General features: G+C 36.5%; 7 protein-coding genes across 15 annotated transcripts in view; 3 read left to right on the top strand and 4 right to left on the bottom strand.

Annotated features, from left to right (window-relative positions):
* Positions 1 to 1,206: 1,206 nt before the first annotated feature.
* Positions 1,207 to 3,849, bottom strand: LOC132704547 (general transcription factor IIH subunit 1). 4 transcript variants are annotated; one of them, XM_060674603.1, is made up of 8 exons: positions 3,765 to 3,849; positions 3,396 to 3,613; positions 3,005 to 3,343; positions 2,742 to 2,943; positions 2,453 to 2,684; positions 2,216 to 2,401; positions 1,869 to 2,091; positions 1,207 to 1,818 (listed from the first exon to the last, which is right to left on the bottom strand). In XM_060674603.1, the coding sequence occupies exons 2-8, from the start codon at positions 3,547 to 3,549 to the stop codon at positions 1,526 to 1,528; spliced, it is 1,629 nt and encodes a 542-aa protein (XP_060530586.1). In that variant the 5' UTR covers positions 3,550 to 3,613; positions 3,765 to 3,849; the 3' UTR covers positions 1,207 to 1,525. The 4 variants fall into 4 exon arrangements, with proteins under 4 accessions (XP_060530586.1, XP_060530584.1, XP_060530585.1 ...); XM_060674601.1 differs by having other exon boundaries at positions 3,396 to 3,602; positions 3,654 to 3,836; XM_060674602.1 differs by having other exon boundaries at positions 3,396 to 3,624; positions 3,668 to 3,836.
* A 38-nt stretch (positions 3,850 to 3,887) lies between these two features.
* LOC132704548 (NADH dehydrogenase [ubiquinone] 1 alpha subcomplex subunit 9, mitochondrial) lies at positions 3,888 to 5,634 on the top strand. Its single transcript, XM_060674604.1, has 5 exons — positions 3,888 to 4,043; positions 4,126 to 4,328; positions 4,384 to 4,811; positions 4,860 to 5,021; positions 5,153 to 5,634. Exons 1-5 carry the CDS (start codon positions 4,004 to 4,006, stop codon positions 5,520 to 5,522), a joined length of 1,203 nt encoding a protein of 400 aa, XP_060530587.1. The 5' UTR covers positions 3,888 to 4,003; the 3' UTR covers positions 5,523 to 5,634.
* Positions 5,635 to 5,733: 99 nt separating this feature from the next.
* LOC132704546 (synembryn-A) lies at positions 5,734 to 11,283 on the bottom strand. The gene is made up of 8 exons (XM_060674599.1): positions 11,025 to 11,283; positions 10,826 to 10,968; positions 10,543 to 10,773; positions 10,265 to 10,463; positions 9,866 to 10,204; positions 8,336 to 8,579; positions 8,056 to 8,279; positions 5,734 to 7,997 (listed from the first exon to the last, which is right to left on the bottom strand). Exons 1-8 carry the CDS (start codon positions 11,187 to 11,189, stop codon positions 7,824 to 7,826), a joined length of 1,719 nt encoding a protein of 572 aa, XP_060530582.1. The 5' UTR covers positions 11,190 to 11,283; the 3' UTR covers positions 5,734 to 7,823.
* A 1,003-nt stretch (positions 11,284 to 12,286) lies between these two features.
* Positions 12,287 to 13,468, bottom strand: LOC132704617 (uncharacterized). Its single transcript, XM_060674733.1, has 2 exons — positions 12,686 to 13,468; positions 12,287 to 12,632 (listed from the first exon to the last, which is right to left on the bottom strand). The coding sequence occupies exons 1-2, from the start codon at positions 13,466 to 13,468 to the stop codon at positions 12,384 to 12,386; spliced, it is 1,032 nt and encodes a 343-aa protein (XP_060530716.1). The 3' UTR covers positions 12,287 to 12,383.
* A 213-nt stretch (positions 13,469 to 13,681) lies between these two features.
* On the bottom strand, positions 13,682 to 15,369 carry LOC132704616 (probable asparagine--tRNA ligase, mitochondrial). The gene is made up of 2 exons (XM_060674732.1): positions 15,017 to 15,369; positions 13,682 to 14,964 (listed from the first exon to the last, which is right to left on the bottom strand). Exons 1-2 carry the CDS (start codon positions 15,134 to 15,136, stop codon positions 13,687 to 13,689), a joined length of 1,398 nt encoding a protein of 465 aa, XP_060530715.1. The 5' UTR covers positions 15,137 to 15,369; the 3' UTR covers positions 13,682 to 13,686.
* A 1,027-nt stretch (positions 15,370 to 16,396) lies between these two features.
* On the top strand, positions 16,397 to 18,016 carry LOC132704843 (uncharacterized). The gene is made up of 2 exons (XM_060675120.1): positions 16,397 to 16,943; positions 17,001 to 18,016. The coding sequence occupies exons 1-2, from the start codon at positions 16,600 to 16,602 to the stop codon at positions 17,377 to 17,379; spliced, it is 723 nt and encodes a 240-aa protein (XP_060531103.1). The 5' UTR covers positions 16,397 to 16,599; the 3' UTR covers positions 17,380 to 18,016.
* A 671-nt stretch (positions 18,017 to 18,687) lies between these two features.
* The window catches only part of LOC132705393 (uncharacterized protein CG43867), a 146,114-nt gene continuing 141,959 nt past the window's right edge, over positions 18,688 to 22,842 (top strand). For all 6 annotated transcript variants that reach the window (XM_060675952.1, XM_060675956.1, XM_060675954.1 and 3 more), the window contains exon 1: positions 18,688 to 18,842. The gene's annotated coding sequence lies outside the window, so the exon portion shown is untranslated. The remainder of the gene's footprint in view (positions 18,843 to 22,842) is intronic.

Here is a 22,842-nt window from a genome sequence, read left to right as displayed (position 1 = left end):
CGTCAGTACCTTTCCCACGAATCCGAGCCACTTTGGACATTTCCGGGATTTTACCGCACGGATTTGGTTAGTTTTGGTTAGTTAGTTAGGCAATCGGATGTTTTCGGAGATATTACCCAGTGAATGTCAGTGAATGATCTGATTTTTTATTTCACTTGTTAAACACAGATAAAACATTAGGTAAAATAGGTCTTTGCTATGTGGGAACAAATTGAAAGGGTACTGCCGAATTCCAAGCTGGTTTATATGATCTGTACCCTATACAGATTTAAAAATAACAACGAAACAGCTAAGAAACGGGATTGTTACATCAGCACTTTCCAGCGTCAACCACTCATATAAACGAAAAACTTTGCTCCAACCTAGGCACGAGGCGAGCAACACCATCTCAACCGGTCCCGATATCGAAAAAAATATATCGCTAAAATGTAAAGCCATTTTTAGAAGCTATCCGCTTGGAAAAAAATATGTTGTATTTTATACTCCCAATCGCACCATCTGGCGGTTGAATTTTTACCTGCAAATGTAGCCGATTGTGCAGCGCCATCTGCCGGTCCACACTCGAGGTGTAGAGCTAGAACAGACCTAGATTAACTTTGGAAATATTTAAAAAGCAGTTATTTTATGTTTTCGGCGCTAGGATATTAATTTTGATAGTCCTGGGATAGGCATTTGACAAATTCATGGTTCTAATTATACCGTCATCTAGCGGTATCGTTTTTCAGCTTTTTAGAACTAGACTGAGGGGTAAATCATGCTTCGAGTCTAGTGTCCTACCTCTTTGTGAAAATTTTTGTTAAATGACAACGTATTTCTACAATTTTATTGGAGATTCGAATAGTTTCCATTGATTGTGACGCTTGCTGGCACCTTGACCAATTTTGACAAATGGCAGTGGGTAACTATAACAGCTACATAATATTAATTTAGATTTTTCCCACTTAACTAACTATATCGTCGCTGCGTTTGTTGAAAATCGATTTAAACATACTCATTTGGCATACTTTAGGATATAAGATCAGATAATGAGAAATAGGCAGTTATGCTTTAGAAAAAAACTATTTCCACAACTTTTTTTTCTATTTGGCTTCAATTGTAAGTAACCTATATTAATAGTTACTAATGAAATGTATTTCTTCCATGAATACGTTTGGGTAATAAAAGTTAAGAAGAAAAACTATTAAGAAACCAATTAAAAAAATATTTTTAAGTCCGTTTTTTAAACTTGTGGCATTTATAAAATATATTAACCACTTCTTAATTCACTATTCAAATTCAATATGTATTTTATAATAAATTATTATGCGTTTACGAATTTACCAATAACCCTATTTAAGGAATAGCAGGTGGTTATGTGAAATCTGGTGTCCGAATTTTGGATGGTGATTTGTACCTTGTTAAAAGCAAAACGCAGAAAAAAAAAGACACTCGCATTTATTAAAATGCCTAAAAACATAATAAATTATCACAAAGAACCAGCTAAGGGCTGCAAACAAAAATTCGCGTTGAACATTATCTTCCGCCACTATCTGCCTTTGATCTTTTGCCAATTATTAAACTTTTGGTAAGCTGCATTCAGCAGTTGATTCAGGTGTTTGGTCAAGTGATGCGATAATGGCGAAAACTCCCTAATCAGTTTATCCTCGAAGGGTTTGAGTTTCACGGTTTGAAATCGTTGCAGGGCCTCGTGCATTTTCATCACTTTCTGCTCCGAATTGCTCGTGGTCGGCGGGAAACATTTCCAAAAATGAGCCAACAACTCGCACAACGCCAAATACAAATTCCTAACCTCCTTTTCAATGTCGGAAGGCACCAATTCTAAAACGTCATCAATAGACAACTTCAGAGATGCAAAAAAAAATAATTACGTGCTAAGGATTGTTCCTGAAAACCCCTCATTAAGGCGCCTCCCGGCGACAATTCGCCCAAAGCACCTACTGCGGCGGCAGGACTGACTAAACTGCCTGTGTGAGATCTAGCCTGCCACTGTCTTGTTTCCTGAAGGACTCCTCTTAGAACAGAAGACGCTTCATTGGGACTAATATGCTCTGCCGACGAGTCGGGCATAGGCCCGTGCAGGTACCTTTCCACCTAATTTTAAATTGAAATTACACCACTATTGCAAAATAATATAATGGGCCTTTATTTTATGTTTAAGTTTAAGAACAAGTTTCTTTTTTATAACTAGCGGTTAGGTTGAGAAAAATTCTCATACTTTGGACAAGTTTAGATGAACTCCATTAGTATGGCCCATATCTTCACTTTCCAAGTCCTCATAAGTTATTTTTTCTATAATTTTTTGCTTTTTGTTAACGGGTACATTGCTAGTATTATTCGCGCTAGCTTTATCGTTATCGCTGGCAGAGGGTACATTTGATTTACCATTACTCGCTTTTAATACCTATAAAAATGATTATGCTAAATCAAATAAAACATTAGCGTAATTATCTACCATAATCGAGTGCTGGTTGAATCTTTTGATCATAGACTGACTCACGGTTCCAATATTGCCAGCTGGTTTGTCCCTAGCGATCCCATATCCCTCATCTAAAGATTTATCCTCAAACTCGGTTAAATTGACCAAGGGATCATCAACACCTTTTTGGATATCTTTTTTCATTTCCTGATCATCTAGCTTGCCACATTCCGTAAAAACATCTTTACTTTCCGCATACTTGCGGTCTCTATGAAAGAAAAAAAATTATATCTCGCAGGGGTTTGAAAAGTTATAATCACCTAACCTGTGAAAGTAATGGGACTGAAAGAACTTGGTCCAAAATTGAGTTTCTGTCAATTTTGCAGGGACATTTTCTAAGTACTTTTTCTTAACGGCAGGGTAAGTTTTGAATATACACTCTATTATGTCAGGAGTGATATTATATTTCAATCCGTTGCAGCCGTCAGTTTGTGGCTTAATGTCAGCCAAAAATGCACCAGAGACCCCTGAAACACCACAAAAAGAAAACTCCTAACATATTTAGATTTGCTTAATCTATCAACCCACCTATGCTTTGCTGGGGTTGTTTGTGCTTTTGAGTATACTGCACGGCGTGTTGAGCCCAAAATTCTTCAGAAGTTACCACTTCAGTCATAACCAAATCCTTATATAGCTGAAGCAAGGTGGGGTTGGTCGACAATAATTTGTTTTTCTCTTCCAGCTCTTTGTCGACCTTTCTTTTGAACTTTGGCAGCAGACTTTGCAGCATTTCTTTTACTTTATCTCTGTCAGCCAGTTGACCCTGAAGGCCGTTTTTGTTTGTAAAGTGGAAGGTTGATGAAACTCCATTGTGAAGAACAACCTGGAGTTGCACTTTGGCTTTGCCTTCTGGTGAAATTTTCTGAGCTAAAATTAATTGACTGTAGGTGAATATTTATCAGTAGCAGCATACCTATACATTTAATATCAGCATAAGAATGGGACACTGCGACTGTGTCTCGGTTCTCAACCATCCAAATTAAACGGGTATCCATTAAGAACAAACTGCCATCTCCTTTTTTGTAGCGCACACTGGGGACTTGAAGCAACACATCTTCGCTAGAGGTCGACATTTTAGTTGTTCCTAAGCTATCATCAGTGTTCGTACATCATCCCAATTACTAGCCTTAAAGGAGCCTAAAATTACGCTGAAGGACAAATCTTGCTGCTTCATTACCTATCATATTTTACATTAATAAATTTATTTCCAACGACAAACAAATGACAATAAACTAGGCACTAAAATGCTCTTGTGCCACTCAATTGGAATTCTAAGCAAACACCTAACCTGAAAGGTATAGAAAATTTTCGATTTTCACTGCGCTAACTCGACTATTCCATTTGCTTTTCCCAGCACTACTAAAAAACTCGCGTTTTCCATTGACAACCATCTGTGTTCTACCATAGAAAAAGGACTATTAACTTTGACAGATCATTTCAAAAGCAAAGAATATCCAGAAAATGTCAAGTTGCAGTACATCCTTACTTTGATATTTTCAAGTTCTATATTTTCAAAAAGCATAAGAAATGACCGCGAATGTATTCGCGATTAGTGTGAAAGCATTAAGTACGTTGATTTCGATGTTTTTAACGTGAAACATACATTCTAATTATCAGCCTTGGAAAATTGTTATGTAAGCAATTTTTAGAACCACAAAACGGGGTAGTTAGCATCGCATACGTAGGATGTAGAAACTTTGGCACCGAAGACAATGGCTATGCAAACTTATCTAATTATAAAAGAGGCACGGGTGGTCGATCCAGTTTTAATGGAATTGTAGCTACTGTTTTTGGAAGTACAGGATTCTTGGGCCGTTATGTGTGCAATCAGTTAGGCAAAATAGGCACTCAAGTAATAACTCTCTGGTCATACTGATTTTTCTTTTTACGGAGGCCTTTACTTCTAGCTAATTTTACCATATCGTGGCGATTGCTATAACCCAATTAGATTAAAGCTAGTAGGTGATTTGGGGCAAGTCTATTTTCACCACTATAATCTCAAAGATGAGGAATCAATAGCGAAAGCAATAAAATATTCGAACGTTGTCATAAATTTAGTGGGACGCGACTGGGAAACCAAAAATTTCAGCTTTAATGATGTTAATGTGGAGGGAGCTAGAAGACTAGCCCGGATAGCTCGGCAGTCTGGAGTAGAGAGGTTTATTCATGTATCTGCATTGAATGCATCCGAGACACCTCGAAGAGTGGTTCTTAAAGACGGATCACGATTTTTGGCCAGCAAAGCACGTGGGGAAAAGGCTGTGCTGGAAGAATTCCCAGAAGCAACGATATTCAGACCTTCAGATATTTTTGGGCAAGAAGACAAATTTATCAGGTAAAAATCTATAGGTTGATATTGCCTTTCTTTAATAGTTACATGCAGGTATTATGCCCACCATTGGAGAAAGACAGGAGAAACCATAGCCTTGTATGATAAGGGGGAAAAAACCATTAAGCAACCCGTTTTTATAAGCGACGTCGCTGCCGGTATAGTTGCCGCCATTAAGGACCCCGATACTGCGGGAAAAATATATCAGGCAGTGGGGTGAGTAAAATTTTTTGATTAAATCAAAATTGTTGACAGAACTAAATGTTAGCTGCACTGAACATGTGACTGCAAATTTAAACAGGGATTAACAACCAAACTAACCAATTTTTGTATGGTTCTTCTTTCAGACCCAAAAGGTATTTGTTGTCTGAAATTGTGGATTATTTCCACCGGGTAATGAGAAAAACCCAAGAATTGGGTTACAAACGGACTGATCTCAGATGGGACCCTCTTTTCCAATTAAAAATTACATTAACAGATAAACTGTCACCCAATTGGCCAATCGGTCAACTGCATTGGGAAAAAATCGAACGGGAACATTTAACAGATGTTGTGGAGCCGGGTGTACTGTCCCTTGAAGACTTGGGAATAAACTTGACCCAGTTGGAAGATAGGGCGCCTTGGGAACTGAAACCGTTTATGGAAGCACTTTATTACGGGTTCGAACACATAGATGAACCAGTAGAAGAGGCTGAGCCCCCCAGGTCCGTTGCATAGAGCTCGATCTGTTATCGAGTAGTTATAAGGTTTAATTGAAATTAATAAAATATATAAAATTAAATACATTTTTATACATTACCATAGGCTACGACGACAGTTAAGGTTATTTTTGTGATTATATTTCTAAAGAAAATCAGACTGCTTAAACATTTTACACCAAATTCTCAAGTCCTAAACGTTTACAATCCAATCAGGTAGCTAGGTTGTTGTCAGGCAAAAAAAATGCATAGTCAATTCTTTCACATTTATTTCAAGTTATTAGTAATAATAATTCTAACCAAAAAAACCTTTGCGATTACCACCCAACTTTTATTTCATACGAAAACCTCAACTTTTTGCAGCGCATGCTCCTTGGGTCTTGGTAATTAAAAATATAGTAAAATTGAAGATATGCCATAAATAATCCATGACTTCAATTTATTGTTAACTCCTTATAGCTACAACAGACATTGAGGTCATGCCTATAGCGTTAATACATTAACTTACGAGGCAACTATGAAAATTTTTTTGAAAAGGCTCATTCAACATGCGCATGCGCGAGATTTAAGATCTCGCTTTTAACCAATAAACCTTTCAACATTTAACAACGAACATGGTCGCTGCATTCTTGCTCTCCAGATCCCATTAAATCTTAAGACAAATGGGAGTTTTCTGCGCATGCCTCTGCATTTCAGCCACTAACCTGTAGTTTGGGCTAGGTATGTTGAGAAAATATAACTGTACAAATGCCTCATCCAAACTTACTGACGATCTGCCAGCGGCCATGTTGGTTGTTGAATGCCGCAAGGTAATTGGTTAAAAGCGAGACTTCAAACCTGCTGAAAATGTTTTTCATAGTTGCTTCATAAGTTCCTGTAGGCAGGGCCTCTATATTTTTGGTATCTATGTGGTTAAAACTCATTAGCATGTCAAAATATCAATTACACAGTGTTTTCGCAAAGGCGCTTTGAATGTAAATAATTAAAAGTGTGTTTACATTATAAACCTTCCATTAGAGGACATTAGCGTAAAAATATCTTATGATTGTCAGCTGGATTCGATTTTGACAATCAAACTATCTGATTTTATTTGTATTTTGATATTCGGAAATAATGGCATTTTTCGTAACTGTAGTATCATGATAAAATATAAAGTCTAAAAAAAAAATTAGTTTGAACGAAAAGATAACAAACATCGCTGCTACTTCATTGCTAAATTTATGTTAAAGTTCGGAAGTGCGGCCAAATGAAAAATAATTTTTAAAAAAGCCCTATTGGTCAGAAAATGGCTCCTAACCGTCATAACGAATGACATAGTGTTGCAAATTTAGTATTAGATGAACTCGGAATATTCCCTAATTCCAAAAACTCTACTACGTTTGAGAGTTTCTTCTGAAAGTCGCACATTGCAGCTATTTGTTAATAACATATTAATAGTAATTTTACACACTATGATTATTTTGAATGTGGTCTGTGGCATTTTACAGACTTCGCAGAAATAAAACACTAAAGAAACATAAAAATAACTCTAAATACACCATTAGCGAGTTGTTTGGCATGCGCGTTGCATAATCGGACGATAATAGGTGCTGTTTAAAAGGGCGAGTCAAGTGTAATATCTAATGGTGTGAATACATACATTTTAAAAGCGGAATCGAAAATCAAATAAAAAAATCAGACAGTGTAAACACACTTTAATATGAGAAATATTAATCGACAATAGGTAATTGCGACTTAAATCGGGATAGTAAAATATTGAAAACCGGTTTGGCAGTTAAATCACATGAGCGATACATCGACAAAGACGACGACGACGACGACACTGAAAAACTGAAAGCTGGTAAACCCAAAGCCATCTTGTCTAAAGTAAACGTCAACACCATATAGCTATCAGATAATATAATTTTTCCACTATGGTAAACATTGATGCACCGCAGGCGGCAGTGATATTGTCGAAGGGAACGTAATGATTCTCAGCGCATGCCTCTACATTTCATCCGCTAACCTGCACTTTGGGCCATTTTCTGTCTAAACAAGTATTTCCCACACTTGACTCGTTTTTCCAAAACATTTAATGATATCTAGGCATGTACCTGAATGTCGCTAGGTCATTGCTTAAAAACGAAATTATTTTTCATAGTTGCTTCATAAGTTCCTATAGTACTGGCATAGACAGGGTAGCTTGTGGCTATATGGTCTACGCAAATAATCTCGAATGTGGTGAGGACGTCTACTAAGAGTTTTCGCTTTGTACGTTTTAATATACCCGTAGATAGACGGACATTTTGTGTTAGAAGGGACATTAAGACGCAAAAAATATTTAATCAGTATCGGAATCGTCCGCCGCCTCGCGGATCTTCAACCCCTGCTGCAGCTCCAGAATGTGCTCAATGACGTGCGGCTTGCCATCCGCCCCTACCCTGCAAGGTTTTATCGCTCCCGACCTAGTCAAACTGTCCATCAACTGGACTAATTTCATGGCCTCATACTCTTTCTGGCAAACGTAAACGTTATTGGTAAAACCCCGCTGGTGGTCGCTTCTTTTTAAATACCTGTTCGTCCGTCATACCGGCCATCGGATCTTCGTGGGGCTGCTCCAAGCACCCCAACACCGGATTTATGAGGTGTTTCTGCTCGGCGTACTCTTCGGTCTCGCTATCCTCGCTGCTGGAGCTATAATCGGCTTCCGCGTTGTCTTTCCTACCGCCCAGTAAACCTCTCTGCGCAAACAACCCGGCAGCATTCCCATACCCAGTATATTTAATCATTCGCGACACTGAAAATCATCATCGCGAGGGAGTTGATGATGCGCCCGTCACTCTCACAACTCACCATTGCATTTGCAGAGCACGAATAGTAACTCAGCAACCAGGTCTCTGACCTGAGTAATGGGCGTAGTTAGCATTTTGCAGAGGTAACCCCTTAGGGTGTCCGTTTCCTCTGGCCTCTTGTCCACATCTTTCAGAGGTGGCAATATATGCAATCGTAAAAACTTTCTTATTGGTCTATGAGTCGTGGCACCTTTTAGCAGTACTGTTAATACTGGTGAATAAACCTCCAATTGTTTGGACACCCCCTTGAAACACACGTCCAAAAAAAAGAAATTAAAAAAAACTGACTAATACCACAGGTCTACAGTGATTTTGATGTTTGAAAGATGTTTGCTTATTTGTATATTTTTTGGGGGTGGGGGGGCATTTTTCCAAAAAAAGCCATATCTTTGCTCTATCACGTATTTTTTTTATAGCGCTATATATCTTAAAAATGTTATTTTACTAATATAATATATTAATATAATGAATTGATTTTTATGAAATTAAATGTGATTTGGCAACACTGTATATTATTAGATTTCTCTGCAAAGCAACAGAGTTGGCGCAGAAGCGTCAATAGAGCGTTATAACCTGCTTATACGTAGTTTGGTTGTATTGGTCGTCGTGCTACTGTGCTAGGGGCTGTTGTCTTTGTTGCATATTTCTAATATTCTCAACCGTATAAGGAAAGAAGACATTGTATGAACAATTCAAATAACTTTTGTTACATCTGTGGTAGTTTGTCATAGTAAAACAAAGGCAAACTATAACTTGTTTTGTCCTGGGCTCTTCTTACAGTTTGTTCCGTTTGCGTTGAAGCCTTAAAAAACTGGCAAAAAGTTAGGAAGAAATGTTTAAGCTTTGGTGTTTCTATGGTATTGCGAGTGCCTAGGAATCGCATTGAAAAAAGAACAGAAACATAAGAAACAAATTGTGTATCCTAATCTTGACCTTGGTATTCGACCACTTCCTCATGGACCAGATGCACCGATACCTACCGTCCCAAAAGAACTAGAAAACGTTATATTGTCAGAATCAGAGGAATCTAATTCCGACCCAGATGACTCAGATTTCACACCACATTTATAGAGAACCCGAAGTATTTAATCAGAGCGAATTAATAGATTTAATTTGAGATTTGTATCTTCCAAAGGATGTATCCAAATTGTTAGTGTCCAGACTTCGTGACAAGTATTTACTGGCACCTGGCATCATGTCATATCAAGCTTTTACTGGGATCATGAAAAAAAGTTATGTCAATAGTTTACTCAGGAAAGACCGCTAGTGTATTGCAACAATATTCTTGACTAGGATCCTAACTGGGATTACACTTTTTTACTGAATAAATGAAATAAATTATTTTAGAACTATCGTTTTTTTCCCTATATTTGCAAAAAAACCTTAGGTGATAAAAATAAATCCATAGAATTTTGGAAATCACCCTACCAAAATTATATAAAATCAGTTTAAAAAAAAAACATCTGTCAACAAGTTTAATTTTGCAGACCTGTGCATGTAATGAGAAAAATAAGAAAATAATAGCTCTTACCGTTTCATCGCTGAACTTAGCCTTCAGGAACATTAGTATTTCATATATAACAATCATATTCAAACCTTCAAAACATAAAACCTTGGGTACAGTAACAGAACTGTCAACAAGAGTGAGCAATTCCCGATAACATTCAGAGGGTATGTTGGTCAATAAGTTAACTATATCATTGCGCAGTTGCCAAGTTTTTTCTATGCTCGCGGTCGACGCTAAAAGGTAATCCCTAAGTACGCGCACTAATTCATTGTACTTTGCTAATGAATCGTCGTCACTTGAGCAGTTTAAGGTTATGTTAAAGAGAGCTTTCAAAGTCTCGCAGCTGATTTCTGCCTTTTGGTCCTAAAAAGAGGAAAATTAAATGAATCCTAAAAAAACACTTAAAAAGAAGGCCTATTTTACGTCAAGAATGGCAGGAAGGAGATCGGACTGTGCCAAGTTTTCGGCGGCTTCCCTCAGGATAACCCGCAAAACATTTAAAAAACATATAAACCCATTCAATTCGTCCTCCAATTTTTGTCGTACATTAATGGATAAAGCAGATATCAGAAAAATAATTTTCATATCATAAAACTTAATGCTATCTGGGACAGGGGCCTTACTGAAAATAGAAAATAATGATTTCATCAAATTTAACATTTTGCTTCTGTCTAGCAGTACACTTAGCATGCCATACTTACTCATATGTTTTGATCCTATTTACAAGCTTCTCCAGGAGGCTGTTTGTCACAGTAGCTTCAACTTGCTCTCTGCTGTTAAAAAGGACATTCCATAGGACCTTGTGGGCTTCTTCTATTTTACACAGAGTAACTTCGTCATAACCATAATCTCTGTCATTTAAACCAATGTGCATTAAAACTAAACCAATCCATTCATCTGTGACCAGTTTGTTAACTGATGATTTATCACGACTGCAAAAACAAATCTCAACATTCCATTAAAGATGACAGGAAACCATAATACCTAACGATTCGAAATACTGTAAACACGTCCGCCAAAAGAGCACTTTTCTCGGGATTTGCGATTAAAATCTTCAGTAGAGCATCCCACAATTTTTCCCTCTTGTTTTCTTTGTTTAGTTCTAGGATGTCAAATTCTTTGGATTCCTGAAAAATTACACACAGCTAGGTGTCAATAATATGGAAAATTCTATATAAACTACCTTGACCAAGAAATTTACCAACGCTTGTTCGTAGACTTCTTTAGTATTATCTTGAACGCCCATGATGATATTTTGTATATCGACATCCAAAGACGTCTCATGTATCGGTTCGTATGCAAGCAATTGATATGATACATCGTTAATTTTCTGACTATCTGTTGCCATCCTATTTTATTAAAAATAAATGTGTTTGAATTTCTTTCTTTCAAATAATTTTCAAAGGCATCAATCGCAGAAGAAGTTCAAGTTAATTATGCGTTTCATAATTCCAGTTGGGCAAGACTACTAAGATCATTCGCCCATTGCCGACTTCTGTCAAGGATTTTCACCATTAGTTATAGACCAACACGTAAAAAGAAGAGATATAACCAACATTTGCTCGGCTAGCAAATAAGGACTTTGAACGATGCCTCCGCTCCCTGCAGACGAACCAAAACCACTGGGCCCTCAGTAAACACTTAAAAACGATCATCAAACACTACCGATGTAAAATCACACGAAAAAAGACCGATATCAAGGTTTTTGGGATGAATGCAACGGATTCTGCTAGGAGCGAGCTGAGGTCAAATCGCCGCGTGCAATGCTCCACCACAAAATCAAGAACAAGAGAGAATTAGAGTGAGAAAACTTTTCACAAACAGTTGGACAAATCCACAATGGTCATTCGCCCAGTACCGACATTCGTCGGTAAAAGGCCAACACGTAAAAGAAATATTACCAACATTTGTTCTTTGACCAATAACAAAAAAAAAAGTTCTCCTCCCGCTACCACCACGGACCAACCGAGCCCATCCGGCATCCAACCGGCGTGACGGCCAAAACAGCAGCGCCAGCAGTCTTAAACACCTTAGAAAGTTCACCAAACACTTCCGAAAGAAAAAACACGATATCCAGGTTTTTGGGACTTATACAACGGATTCTGTCGGGAGCGAGCGGAGGTAATCACAGAACAATTTTTTTCGTCAAACATATTTTTAACCTATAAATTGGATGGAAAATGCTCAAATGATCCCAGTAACTTGTCCAATAAAAGTAAAAGAAGAAGAAAAACATATAATTTGGACGACTATTCAATGAGGATGTTAAGGTCCATAAAATGGTCATCGTTTAAATGATAGTAATATTCTTGGTCAATAGAATTAAAATAGTGAAAGTAGAATAACAGGTAACTAATGGACATGTGTGAACATTACTTTTCTGCTTTCTTTCTGATTTAGTTAAGTTGGTAATAAATTTTTTAAAAATAAAAATATATATGCATACACAGTAAAATTTATTCTGAATATAATATAAACTTACAAAATTAAAATTACAGTCTTCATTATGAAACATGTATAAACAATAGACCCTTTAGTTTTATTATACAAAAACTTTCAAGCTCCTATCAATATGAGTCCGGCAGATGGGACACAAGTCATTGTAGTACCTCAGCTCAGATTGGCATTCGGTGCATAGGCACAAATGTCTGCAGGGCAACAATAAAACGCATTTGCTACGCTCCTGGCATATAACACAGGCCCTTTCATCTGCAAGTTCTGACTTCTCTGCAACATGTGCTTGTCTGTTTCGAAGTCGCTCCAACGGACGGCCAACACGCGCGCGCCGTCTCTACAAAAAAGAGACTTTTATTCAATGGTATAATAAAAAATCCAAAATCTCACCTCAATCTCAATAGTTGTACTTCTCCCATATATCTGTTCATGCCTTGCAGTTATCCTCAGGGTTATGGTCCTTCTAAGCCACCCTTTGAGTTTGCCCAATAATAATTTCAACCATCTCGAGGTGATAGTGTAGAATTGAGCGAAAACGTAAGAAATGCTTAAAATTACAAACAGTCCAGCTAGGGATTCAAGTGGCACGTCTAAAAGAAACTTTATGGTATCTAGAGAGACATTTTTAACACTAATGGCGATGTATATAATAATTTCGTAAGTCTCAATAATGAGCCCTGACATAAATTGAGCGAACAATGAGCAGAGATATATAAAGAAAAATGGAAGTAGCGTTACGGCGAACCACGCGCCTGACCCACACAAGAGAATCAGCTTCTTTGTTAATACAATCAATTGCATCACAGTATTCCAGAAAACTAGAATAACGTTGGTGATTGTGGAGTAAATAAGTGCTAATGATCGAGCGCACTCGGTAAAAAACCACGCAATTTTAAGATAGACGGCAATCACTGTCCCACAAACAAGTTCTGTAACTGATGTGACGCCAAAAAATAAGCTCTGCAAAATTTGTAATATATCAAGACCGAATATCGACAGCGATTCTCCGAAAACGCATAAACATCTTTGTAGACCATTTATGTAAGCCCAGACGAATTCGAAGATAGTTCTGATAACGGTTACGAGGACATGGCCGGTTTGACAACTGTAGTAAATAACGCCCCACACGAATGCTTGAGTACAATTCACTACCGATACTAACGTTGCCAGCATTGCTCAAATAAATCGCATAATGTCTATTTTGAATAACTAGGATTTGTTATTTAATATACCTATCGATGAGGTTATAATTACTGCGCCACCTGCAATTTAAATCTTTTGACAGTTACGTCCCAGAACAGAAAAAGGTGAGTTAAGGCTTAAAATTTCATTAAACATCGTAGAAAAAACAGGATTATTAATTGTAAAGGTTTAATTTACGTTTTTATAGATTATAACTGGCAATTATGGGGCCACCGAGGAAAAGGTATAACGTCCTTTATACTACTGATGCCTAAAATGGATTGAATATATCTGTCAAAGCCTAATCCAAAACCGGCGGTGGCAACCCCACCGAATTTTCGTAAATCGAGGTACCATTTCAAGTTATTTTCATCTTGGGAAATTCGGGAATACAATTTTTCATAACTGTCTTCGCGCAAACTTCCACCCACAACCTCGCCCACTCCCGGCGCAAGCAAATCTAGAGCAGCAACGTTTTCACCATCCTCACACTCTTTCATGTAAAAAGGTTTCATTTGCTTGGGCCAATCAATTATAAAAACCGGAATATTGTCAAAATATTCAACAAGTTCCAATTCATATTCTTTAGGTATTTTTCCAGATATGGGCATTTCCTTGTGCATTTTGTTTTTAAAAATATTCATTGCTTCCTTGTATGTCACAACTTCAAAGTTCTTATTTAACCAAGTAAAATCCCTTTTGTCACCTCTGCACATTTCGATATCACCTGCGCATTTGTCAATTAAAATTTGTGTCACACTTTTTATTAAGTCTTCTATAATACCCATCAAATCTTCCAACTTTGTCAAAAATGCAATTTCAGCTTCCAGCATATAAAATTCTGACAAATGAAACCTAGATTTCGAGTTTTCGGCTCTAAATGTGGGTCCCAAGGTGAACACTTTGCTCAAAGCATGTGCCGCCACTTCTAAGTGTAATTGACCTGACACACTTAAATACACCTTATTATCAAAATATATCTCGTCGTGTGAAACATTTTCTTTTGCCATAGACTTAACCAAGTCGATTCTCTCTGGCACCACGTTAAATGTTTCTCCTGCCCCTTCGCAATCATTTGAAGTTAAAATCGGAGTGTGAATATTTATATATCCCTGGTTGTTTAAATAATTATTAATTTCAATTACTGCCCTGTCTCTAACTCTTAATACAGACATAAAAGTCCTAGTTCGTGGCCTCAAGTGTAAGTATTCCCGAACATATTCAGGAGAGTAGTGTTTTCTTGGCGCAAATGGATAGCCGGCATTCACATCACAATCACAGTAAAGATGCACGTTATCAGCCGACACCTCTAGATTACCCTTTGGTGACAAAGTGATGGTTCCAGTTGCTTCAATTGATGAGCCGACTGTTAACTTCTGTGGACTCATTTTGGAAGGCAGCAAAATTTGAAGCCTTTGCGGTGTTGAACCATCGTTAAGATCGATAAAAATTAATTCCTTTTGTTTTCTTAATGATTTTATCCAGCCCTAAATAAATACTCAAATCAATAACATTGCTAAGATGAATAGCGTTTTTTACTTTTACGGTTATATCTTGTCCCACTTTACCGTTTTTCAAAAAATGTGCTATACTTTCATTTACCCTGTACAATCTTTTAAAAATTGGGTTTACGTTTCTGAAAACAAGGTGTTTGAACATTTCGCAAATAGAAGCTTTTTAAATTTATATACAATTTTTTTTTACTGACAATAGCCTATATGCCGGGGTCATTCGGCCAGGTTTTTGTTTAATTTGGCCAATTCTTCATTGGTAATTCGGCCACCTTACAACAACCTAGTTTTTAAACTTTTTTACAAGTTTCCAACAATTAAAACACAGGGTCCGGGAAAGAATCGAACCCACAACCACTGGCAAGTCGAGTTGGCTGGACTAACGCCTTGCCAACAAAGCCATCCTCGGTCACCAAAATTAAGGTTCTGTTTTCCGTCTTCTTCACTTATAAAACCCAATTTACACAATGCAATTGAAAAGTGGATATTTCAACGGGCGTATGTGCCATTTTTTGATATATCAACATTTTGCGTTAGAATTGTAAGTGCCCCGTCGCATGTCCTGAGAAAAGTGCCTATCGTAATAAATGAGTAACCTGCATTTGCCTTGTTTTTACGAACAACGGCAATTATAATCATTGTTGTAAATTTAAACAAGTTTTCTTGATTATTTCAAAAATGTTATTTTGGCATATACTGCCTTCGGGATTTCCACGCTTCTGCCTGTATGTTTTCATGTAAATATTGCTAACAAATTGAAAGACATTTGGCAGATAAAATTACCGAGTCTTTTTTCGCGAATTTGTGCCTGGAAAACGGCGCAAAGCGCTTATTTTCAAAATCTTGTAGGAGGAGTGCAGTTTACTGAAATTTTAATATTTTTAAATTTAAAAAGAAATTTACTAAACAAACAAATTCCTAATTTTATAGCATGTTAAAAAAGTTCACTTATGAACTTCAATTATATTAAACATTTTTGCATAAAATTGAACCATTTAAAGAAAACGTCGTTTATTGCGTCAAAATTTAAGAAATATCTGTTACAAACAAAATTCGACCAACATATTTTGATTGAAGCAATTGCATCGACCATCATGGAAAGAAATCTGAAGTAGATCTCTTGGCTCAAAGATCTGCGTCGATGGACCTCTATAAAAACCTATAGGGATGCAGTCTCACTCACCCGAGTGTTAGTTTTCGACGGGTTGAACAATAAATAATTTATCGTATTATTTTGACGGTGTGTCTTGCACTCTATTTTGCCTTTTAATATAATTTTTTGGACAATTTTGAAAATTTATTACCAGCTGACTATCGGCGCCATCTTGTGTATTCGCATATAATTATATGTAATAATAATGAACGTCCAGATATTTCTGGAATTTTTTTGCCGGCTATAAACTATAGAATGTGCAGTGCGCATAAACATGTTTGTCAGGTTTCTGCAACGGCAGGTTTCTGTACTCGTTTGGTGTATGTAAATTGTTGGTCTAAAGAGTAAATAAGAATAGTCCTAAATATATTAGCTTTTGTTGTGGTTTTGGAGATCTCTAAACTTCTGTGCAATTTTTGGTAAAGTTTTTGACCAGATACTTGAGGTAAACCATTTGTATGGACCGCAATCAAATAACTGGCGATCCTAACCACAAAAGTCCTCTTTCTGTTTTTGGTTTCGATTCTTATCCCGGACCCAGCAACCTTCCGCAGGGGAATACACAATTGCCCCCTAATTTTCGCAATGCGAACGTTCCGTTTAGCAATTTATCGTTTCCGCAAGTTCCTATCCAGCCCATTCAACCATCTAGTTTTCCACAGGTGCCTGACACATTTTCCTTTGGTTCTCAGAGGCACAACGAACAAGTAGTTCAATTTCCATTCGAAATTATTGATCATGGTTTTGGTAACAGGACTTTCACAAATACACTTCGTGGCAAACGAAAGACTGACTCGCCCCCGTAAGTATTAGGCGTATTTGTTTGGTTTTCTATTTATGTTAAATAAACTTTTTTTAGGTTACAACCCAACAAACAACACATAACGGAAGAAAAAATGGCTGAACACCTTTCAAAGCTTCACATAAGTTCAGAAACTCCCCCTTCCCACTTGGAACCTGAATCAGTAAAACACAAAAGACTCTATATGTGCGAGGAGATGAGAAAACTTCAGGCAGATCCTATCATACCACCTTGTCTTATGTCTCAGCTACAGCGACCTTGCATGGCCTTGGTTTTGTGGCAGCCACCTAGTAGATTATTGCCAATTTCAGATGATAATAGTCAGTCAAGTGAATGGGAATTAAATAGAAAAGAAGGTGATTCAAACAGTGTCTGTGATGTGGATCAGTTAGATGTAGACATCCCCTCAGGGAATGTCATGGAAATGGATCTTTAACCTTTTCCTATATGACTTTTAAGGTAGACCCAAGACTGATTGTTCTAACAAAGTTTTTTTTTATGTAACAATTTATAAGTAAATTTTTATGAGTGTCATTGTTGGGACTCCTCGACAAAAATGCCAACTAAATAATTGCATCAAAGCTTCTCATTTATTTAAATATTTGTAAATATTTTATAGCGCGAAATTCAAAATTGTTTCAAAATGTTCCCTATTCTTGATAAAGTAATTTATTCACATATATTTTGGTTACATCTTTATTAGTTCTACTGATAAACTGATAAATTAACATATGTATTATATGCCTTCTTTATTAAATTCCTTCATAATTTGTGATTTTTATATTTTTCCTTTTTTAAATGGTCCTCTAGTGAGTAGCCAAAATATTTTGTTTGTGATAATTTCATATACCAGATTTATGTAGGACTCAGTTAGCTCATGTGGGAAGAAGTGGATCAATTGGTAAAGCAATGTTGCAAATTTATTGTTAAGCCTTTCAGCAGAAATCGCGCATTTCAGGAAACATCAAATGAAAATGCCACTATCCACATCACTGTGTTTTCCCATTTGTGAACGTTTGTCTTGAAATATAATTTTTAGTGCTTTTTAGTTATCTGGGTTTTTGAAATAAATACGTTAAATTGAAATTGCTTTTTATTCACTAACCACAATCATGAAATTATTTGTTTTAACGATTATGCAACCATTAATTTTATTTAGATCATCCAGGCTAGGACCATAGAACGAGAAGCGTTAAATGTTTGACTTTAATCCGTAATTACCAATTTGTACACTCTCCTGTGTTGGTATTTTTAAAAAATAGTATAAATACGTATAGGCTCTTTCTTTTCTGTCCACCCAACAGCAGAAACAAACCAAATACTTGCTTATTTCTATACAATTAAAACGCAAAAAGTCATCGAAATAGATTAGTTTTGGGAATGCATAAATTTTACAAAAATGTGTTCTATCACTATCATCGCTGAAAAAAGCAGCCAAAGAATATGAGCTACAGTTTTCTCCAGCAGCTTTAAAAAACGGCTTCCATTTCTACCGACGTTGTATGGGTTTTTACCTGTAGCTTCCGCTATCGGACAAAGTGTGTCGCTGATTCTGGGAATCTGGCATCCTATTTTATTGATGCAGTTTTATAGGCAAATATTTATCAAGTAAATGCTTTTCGTTAAAGAATGGTGTTAATTGGACAACCTAATCATATCAAACAAATTAAAAAAAAAACACAAATACAAACACAGCTGACTGATTTCGCGCAGGCGCAACGCTCACTCCAGCGAACAGCATGGAAGTCCTCGTTCAGGGTGGTGTAAATTTTAATAATAGATACGTTATTTATGACTTTTCAAGGTCGGAAAACCTCGGTGCGGTTTTGTTTACGTTTGAAATAGTTTATTGAATCGTCCGTTATATTTCGGTGTTTGTTTTGCTAAATCTAATCATCGGTGAGTCGAATATTTGTTTAAACGATTGTTGTTTATAGTTATTTCGGCGGTTGGCCGATGAATGTTTGCTTTTTGCCTCGGTCAAAATATCCAGATGTCTTGTGAAAGGTTTGCTCGGCCGTTACCGCAAGGCGTGTACAGGTTATAATACGACAGTAGGCGTAATTAGCTATGACCTATATTATAAAAGGTAGCCTTAATATTTTGCAGGATTTTATTATGGATGGTCTGTCTATTTTAATAATAATCTTAAACAATTAAGCTTTTATATTCTTATACAGGATGTTCTTAGGACGGATTTGATACATAGCTACATCTAAAATTCAGGTAAAATTCAAAATTTTATTCGTTAAAAATTGGAGGGTTTTTTTCAAAATAAGCAAGAATGAGTACGTGTGTGTAAACACCCTTTTAATAAAAATTGCCATTAATAAAAAACACTAAACCTCCCAATAATATCAAATGATGGATGGTTGTGAGCAGCTGTCAAATACTGAAAATATAGCGGCCCGTTCCGGCGAAAAGAATTTTTATACTCGAAAAAACTGGGGGAGGGGGTGGTCGTTCGGTAGGCTATTGGGATTTATCCCCAATAAACTATGTGACCCGCGAAGGCTACGAGGCCTTCAGAATCTGCGTGAAATGGCGAGAATACACGTAAAATCTAAATAACGCAGTCGTAAATATCTGTCGCGTATATTTTGCGGCAAATACCCGGGGATAAATATCGGACCCTTTTACAGTACACGACTCGCGAAATCGTGGAAAAATTGTGGAAGAAATTCGTATTCGTCTTTTTGGTATATACTTTGGGCGTTTAAGTTTTAACGGAACTTATCTTGCTTTTTAACTTCCTACTCCGAATATCTCGACGAGCCCAGATGAAAAATAAAAAACAACTTAATATGTATTATTTAATTATTATAAATTGTCGCTCTTTGTACACGGAAACAAAATAGTCAACAAGCTTGATAAACGCCAATTAGTCACGAGTTTCATTTGTCGAGACAAGTTTATCAAAGTATTGCATACTATACTTTTTTATGACCATTCGTTTTCGGGCACGTTTTTGCAAAACAGCACGAATACATTCACTGAATGATTTGTGATGTGACCGTCAGAATTAGCAAACATCCAAATTCCATCCGTGGCAAAGATGGAAATGTCCCAAAGATGCTCACGACCGTGGCTAACGGGGACTTCTTAAAGTGACACTTTTCTTACGGTTCAGCAGTTTTGAACAGTAATTGGGTATTTCAGAATAGGTAGTAGAAAAATATACGCAATTATATCATTAAATTTGTATAAACACGCATATTACTTATTAAATACTGATTTAACTAAAAATGTAGGAACTAAATGTTATAATAACTCTATTTAATAAAAATTAATATATCGTAATTTTAATAAAAGTATCCTTAAATGATTATTACTGAAGATTCTTAACAATTATTTTATTTAAACTGTCCAAAACGCCTGTGTCTCGTTGTAATAAATATTTAAGTACTAAAAGTAGCAAACATTTTTTAAAATATTAAACATCTCATAAATCCTATACCGAGACCTATACAATTAACAAATAAAATAAACTGTACATATAAAACTAATTATACTAAAAAATGGAACAAAAATCTTATAACGGTAAAATATTAAACGATTCTTAAAACTTCGCTTAAAACTTTACAAGAAAAGAAAAACAACTAACGAAATTATACACGAACGAAAACAAAAACATTTTGAAAACGGTAAACAAAATAAATATTACGTTATAATAAATAATATTAAATATGACCGGTGAATGAGGCAAACATGGTAACCCAAAAATGAAGATGCAGTTGTGCGCTTTTAACCACTAATGTCTGCAAAATTACACAGAAAATATAGGTAGTAGCAGTAAACAAGTAACTATCTATAAAAAAAAACTCGTTCGAACAGGGTGGTCACTAAGGCAGTCGAAGGTTCTAATTGTGGGAACCTCTAAGCCTCAAGATCAAAAATGAACACTGAAATCTATCATGGAGGGGCCATGTCATGGAGGTATGCTACAATTCATCTCCAGCTGCGCACCACTAGGGAGTAACCGACCAAGAGCGGAATTCATTGACCCGAAGAACTAACTAAACTCCCAACGAATGGTTAATTAAATTATATTGATATTTAATAACATTTTATTGATTCCATGAGAGGTATTATGTAAAAAGTATAAAACTGTATTTGCAAATTATGAAATAAGCAATAACCATAAATGAGTTATAGGAGAGAGAGTTATTAGTTTTATAAACAACACAACTTCAATAATACATTGTTTATAAATACAATCTAATGTGTCATCTATTTAACTATTATATCGTGTTCATCTTTTCAGTGTGACTGTCTATGCCCGTTGTTCATCGTTGTTGTTTTTGTAGCTAATAACAAATATTACTTTTCAATGTGAAGAATTGCAGGCGCACGCCATTGGAATTCCCCTCATATTGAATCTGGAAAATTCTAGTGCAGCTCTTGAGAAGAAAGCGCCCAAAAATCTGTCCTCTCAAACGACAGAGCTATGCGTAATATTCAAGAGATTTTCAATATATTCGGCGCCTTTCAAGCAAACAACCGTTTCCGGAATGCTTTCAAACGCCCGCTACGTTGTTAGAGCCCTTTGGAGGGACATTTTTTTCCCTAAACGCAACCTAACGTCGCGTCGGTATTTAATAGTGTGGCGTTGCCGTACTAATCGGCTTAAGCGTTAATTGGCGCAGTCGCGATAGGTTATGATTTTCGCTTTCGATTAAATTGTTTTTCTCGTCCATCCGTTTATCGCCCAGACAACCGATCGGCGTCGTGGCGGGTTTAGAAACAAAACGACCCCCTTATTTTACGAAAGCCTCGTTATAAATCAGAAATATTACGTCATAAATAACCGACCGGCTTTACGGCGGAGGCCCCGTTCTATTACAATGGCGTTATTGTCAATATTGTTGCCGGTGCGTTCTGTTTGGACGGGTTCGTCTGTAAAATTCGGAAGAATTAGCAAAAATCTTACAATGTTTTATTCAACTTCTTGCTAAACGACAACCCCGCATCATCGTTTTGAAGCTTTATATGAATATACCGCGTGTAATAAGCCCTTCTAAATTTTAATTAAAGTTAGACAAAAGATAAATAAATTCGTTTTATTTTCTATTTTCAGTTTCTTTTTTTATTTTTGTTATCTATTAATTTTTTTTGTAATAGCGAGGTGCAATTGTCTGAAAAGTATTGCCTTTGTGTAAAACATTATTTTTTCTTTTTTTTTTTGGTTTTATATTGGACTCGGGTTAGTTCAATTTTCTTCTATTGCGCCTTTTTTTAGTTATTCATTATTTTGTGTAAACTATTTTTTTACTTAACTCACTCATTTTTTGTACTTCATCTGCTCTAAAAATGCAAAAACAGCACGTAAAATATTAAGGGAACATTTTAAATTGACTCCCACCTCTCTCTTCGTTGACCGTCATTATTACAAATAGTTAGCGTCTCCACCACCCATCCTTAAAAGAATTTATTAACTCGGTGCCCGGAAATCTCTTAAATCGATTAAATTCGGTTTCTTAGATTTCGGCAATAACGGTTAAACGCGTCCGGGAAAACTTTTCTTCTCCCCCTCTCGTTTCCCACGGACTTTCCGAATTTTAAAATAAAACTTTTCAGGCGGCCTTAGCGGATTTAAGACGTGCACCGGCCTAAAACGAAGACGTCCCTCCTACCCTGCGACCCCCGCGACCGAATAATTTAAATTGATTTTGTTTCGGATAACCTACGCAACCGCCGCCTTCTCCCCCTCCCACTCCCCATTATCCCCACAGTCGCGAAATCGGGGACGATTCGCCATTATTAAATTCCGACGATAATTTCTCGAAAGAAAATTTTCTTCGACATTTTAATTTATAAGCTGATGTCGATATTTTTAGCCTGGTATCTGTCCTGGTAAAAATAAACCACGGTATCGAAATTCAATGTTTCATTTTTTTTA

This window comes from Cylas formicarius, unplaced genomic scaffold (genome assembly GCF_029955315.1).
Source record: "Cylas formicarius isolate icCylForm1 unplaced genomic scaffold, icCylForm1.1 PGA_scaffold_7__23_contigs__length_41026272, whole genome shotgun sequence".
In the NCBI taxonomy this organism is placed as follows: Eukaryota; Metazoa; Arthropoda; class Insecta; order Coleoptera; family Brentidae; genus Cylas; species Cylas formicarius.
Note: the sequence above shows the minus strand (reverse complement) of the source record. Positions and strands in the feature narration are given on the sequence as shown.

What these genes read in the sequence shown, in the direction of transcription:
- LOC132704547 (XM_060674603.1), bottom strand. Translation starts at nt 3,549, where the DNA reads ATGTCGACCTCTAGCGAAGATGTGTTGCTTCAAGTCCCCAGTGTGCGC. An exon ending in TTCATCTAAACTTGTCCAAA is followed by an intron (nt 2,092 to 2,215) that starts GTATGAGAATTT and finishes ATTTAAAATTAG; the next exon opens with GTGGAAAGGTACCTGCACGG. An exon ending in TCAGGAACAATCCTTAGCAC is followed by an intron (nt 1,819 to 1,868) that starts GTAATTATTTTT and finishes ATGACGTTTTAG; the next exon opens with AATTGGTGCCTTCCGACATT.
- LOC132704548 (XM_060674604.1), top strand. Translation starts at nt 4,004, where the DNA reads ATGACCGCGAATGTATTCGCGATTAGTGTGAAAGCATTAA. An exon ending in GATTAGTGTGAAAGCATTAA is followed by an intron (nt 4,044 to 4,125) that starts GTACGTTGATTT and finishes AGCAATTTTTAG; the next exon opens with AACCACAAAACGGGGTAGTT. An exon ending in TAGGCAAAATAGGCACTCAA is followed by an intron (nt 4,329 to 4,383) that starts GTAATAACTCTC and finishes CTTTACTTCTAG; the next exon opens with CTAATTTTACCATATCGTGG.
- LOC132704546 (XM_060674599.1), bottom strand. Translation starts at nt 11,189, where the DNA reads ATGGCAACAGATAGTCAGAAAATTAACGATGTATCATATCAATTGCTT. An exon ending in ACAGTATTTCGAATCGTTAG is followed by an intron (nt 10,774 to 10,825) that starts GTATTATGGTTT and finishes TTGTTTTTGCAG; the next exon opens with TCGTGATAAATCATCAGTTA. An exon ending in CTAAGTTCAGCGATGAAACG is followed by an intron (nt 8,580 to 9,865) that starts GTAAGAGCTATT and finishes GTGTGTTTCAAG; the next exon opens with GGGGTGTCCAAACAATTGGA.
- LOC132704617 (XM_060674733.1), bottom strand. Translation starts at nt 13,468, where the DNA reads ATGCTGGCAACGTTAGTATCGGTAGTGAATTGTACTCAAGCATTCGTG. An exon ending in GTACAACTATTGAGATTGAG is followed by an intron (nt 12,633 to 12,685) that starts GTGAGATTTTGG and finishes TCTTTTTTGTAG; the next exon opens with AGACGGCGCGCGCGTGTTGG.
- LOC132704616 (XM_060674732.1), bottom strand. Translation starts at nt 15,136, where the DNA reads ATGTTCAAACACCTTGTTTTCAGAAACGTAAACCCAATTTTTAAAAGA. An exon ending in GACAAGATATAACCGTAAAA is followed by an intron (nt 14,965 to 15,016) that starts GTAAAAAACGCT and finishes GTATTTATTTAG; the next exon opens with GGCTGGATAAAATCATTAAG.
- LOC132704843 (XM_060675120.1), top strand. Translation starts at nt 16,600, where the DNA reads ATGGACCGCAATCAAATAACTGGCGATCCTAACCACAAAAGTCCTCTT. An exon ending in CGAAAGACTGACTCGCCCCC is followed by an intron (nt 16,944 to 17,000) that starts GTAAGTATTAGG and finishes AACTTTTTTTAG; the next exon opens with GTTACAACCCAACAAACAAC.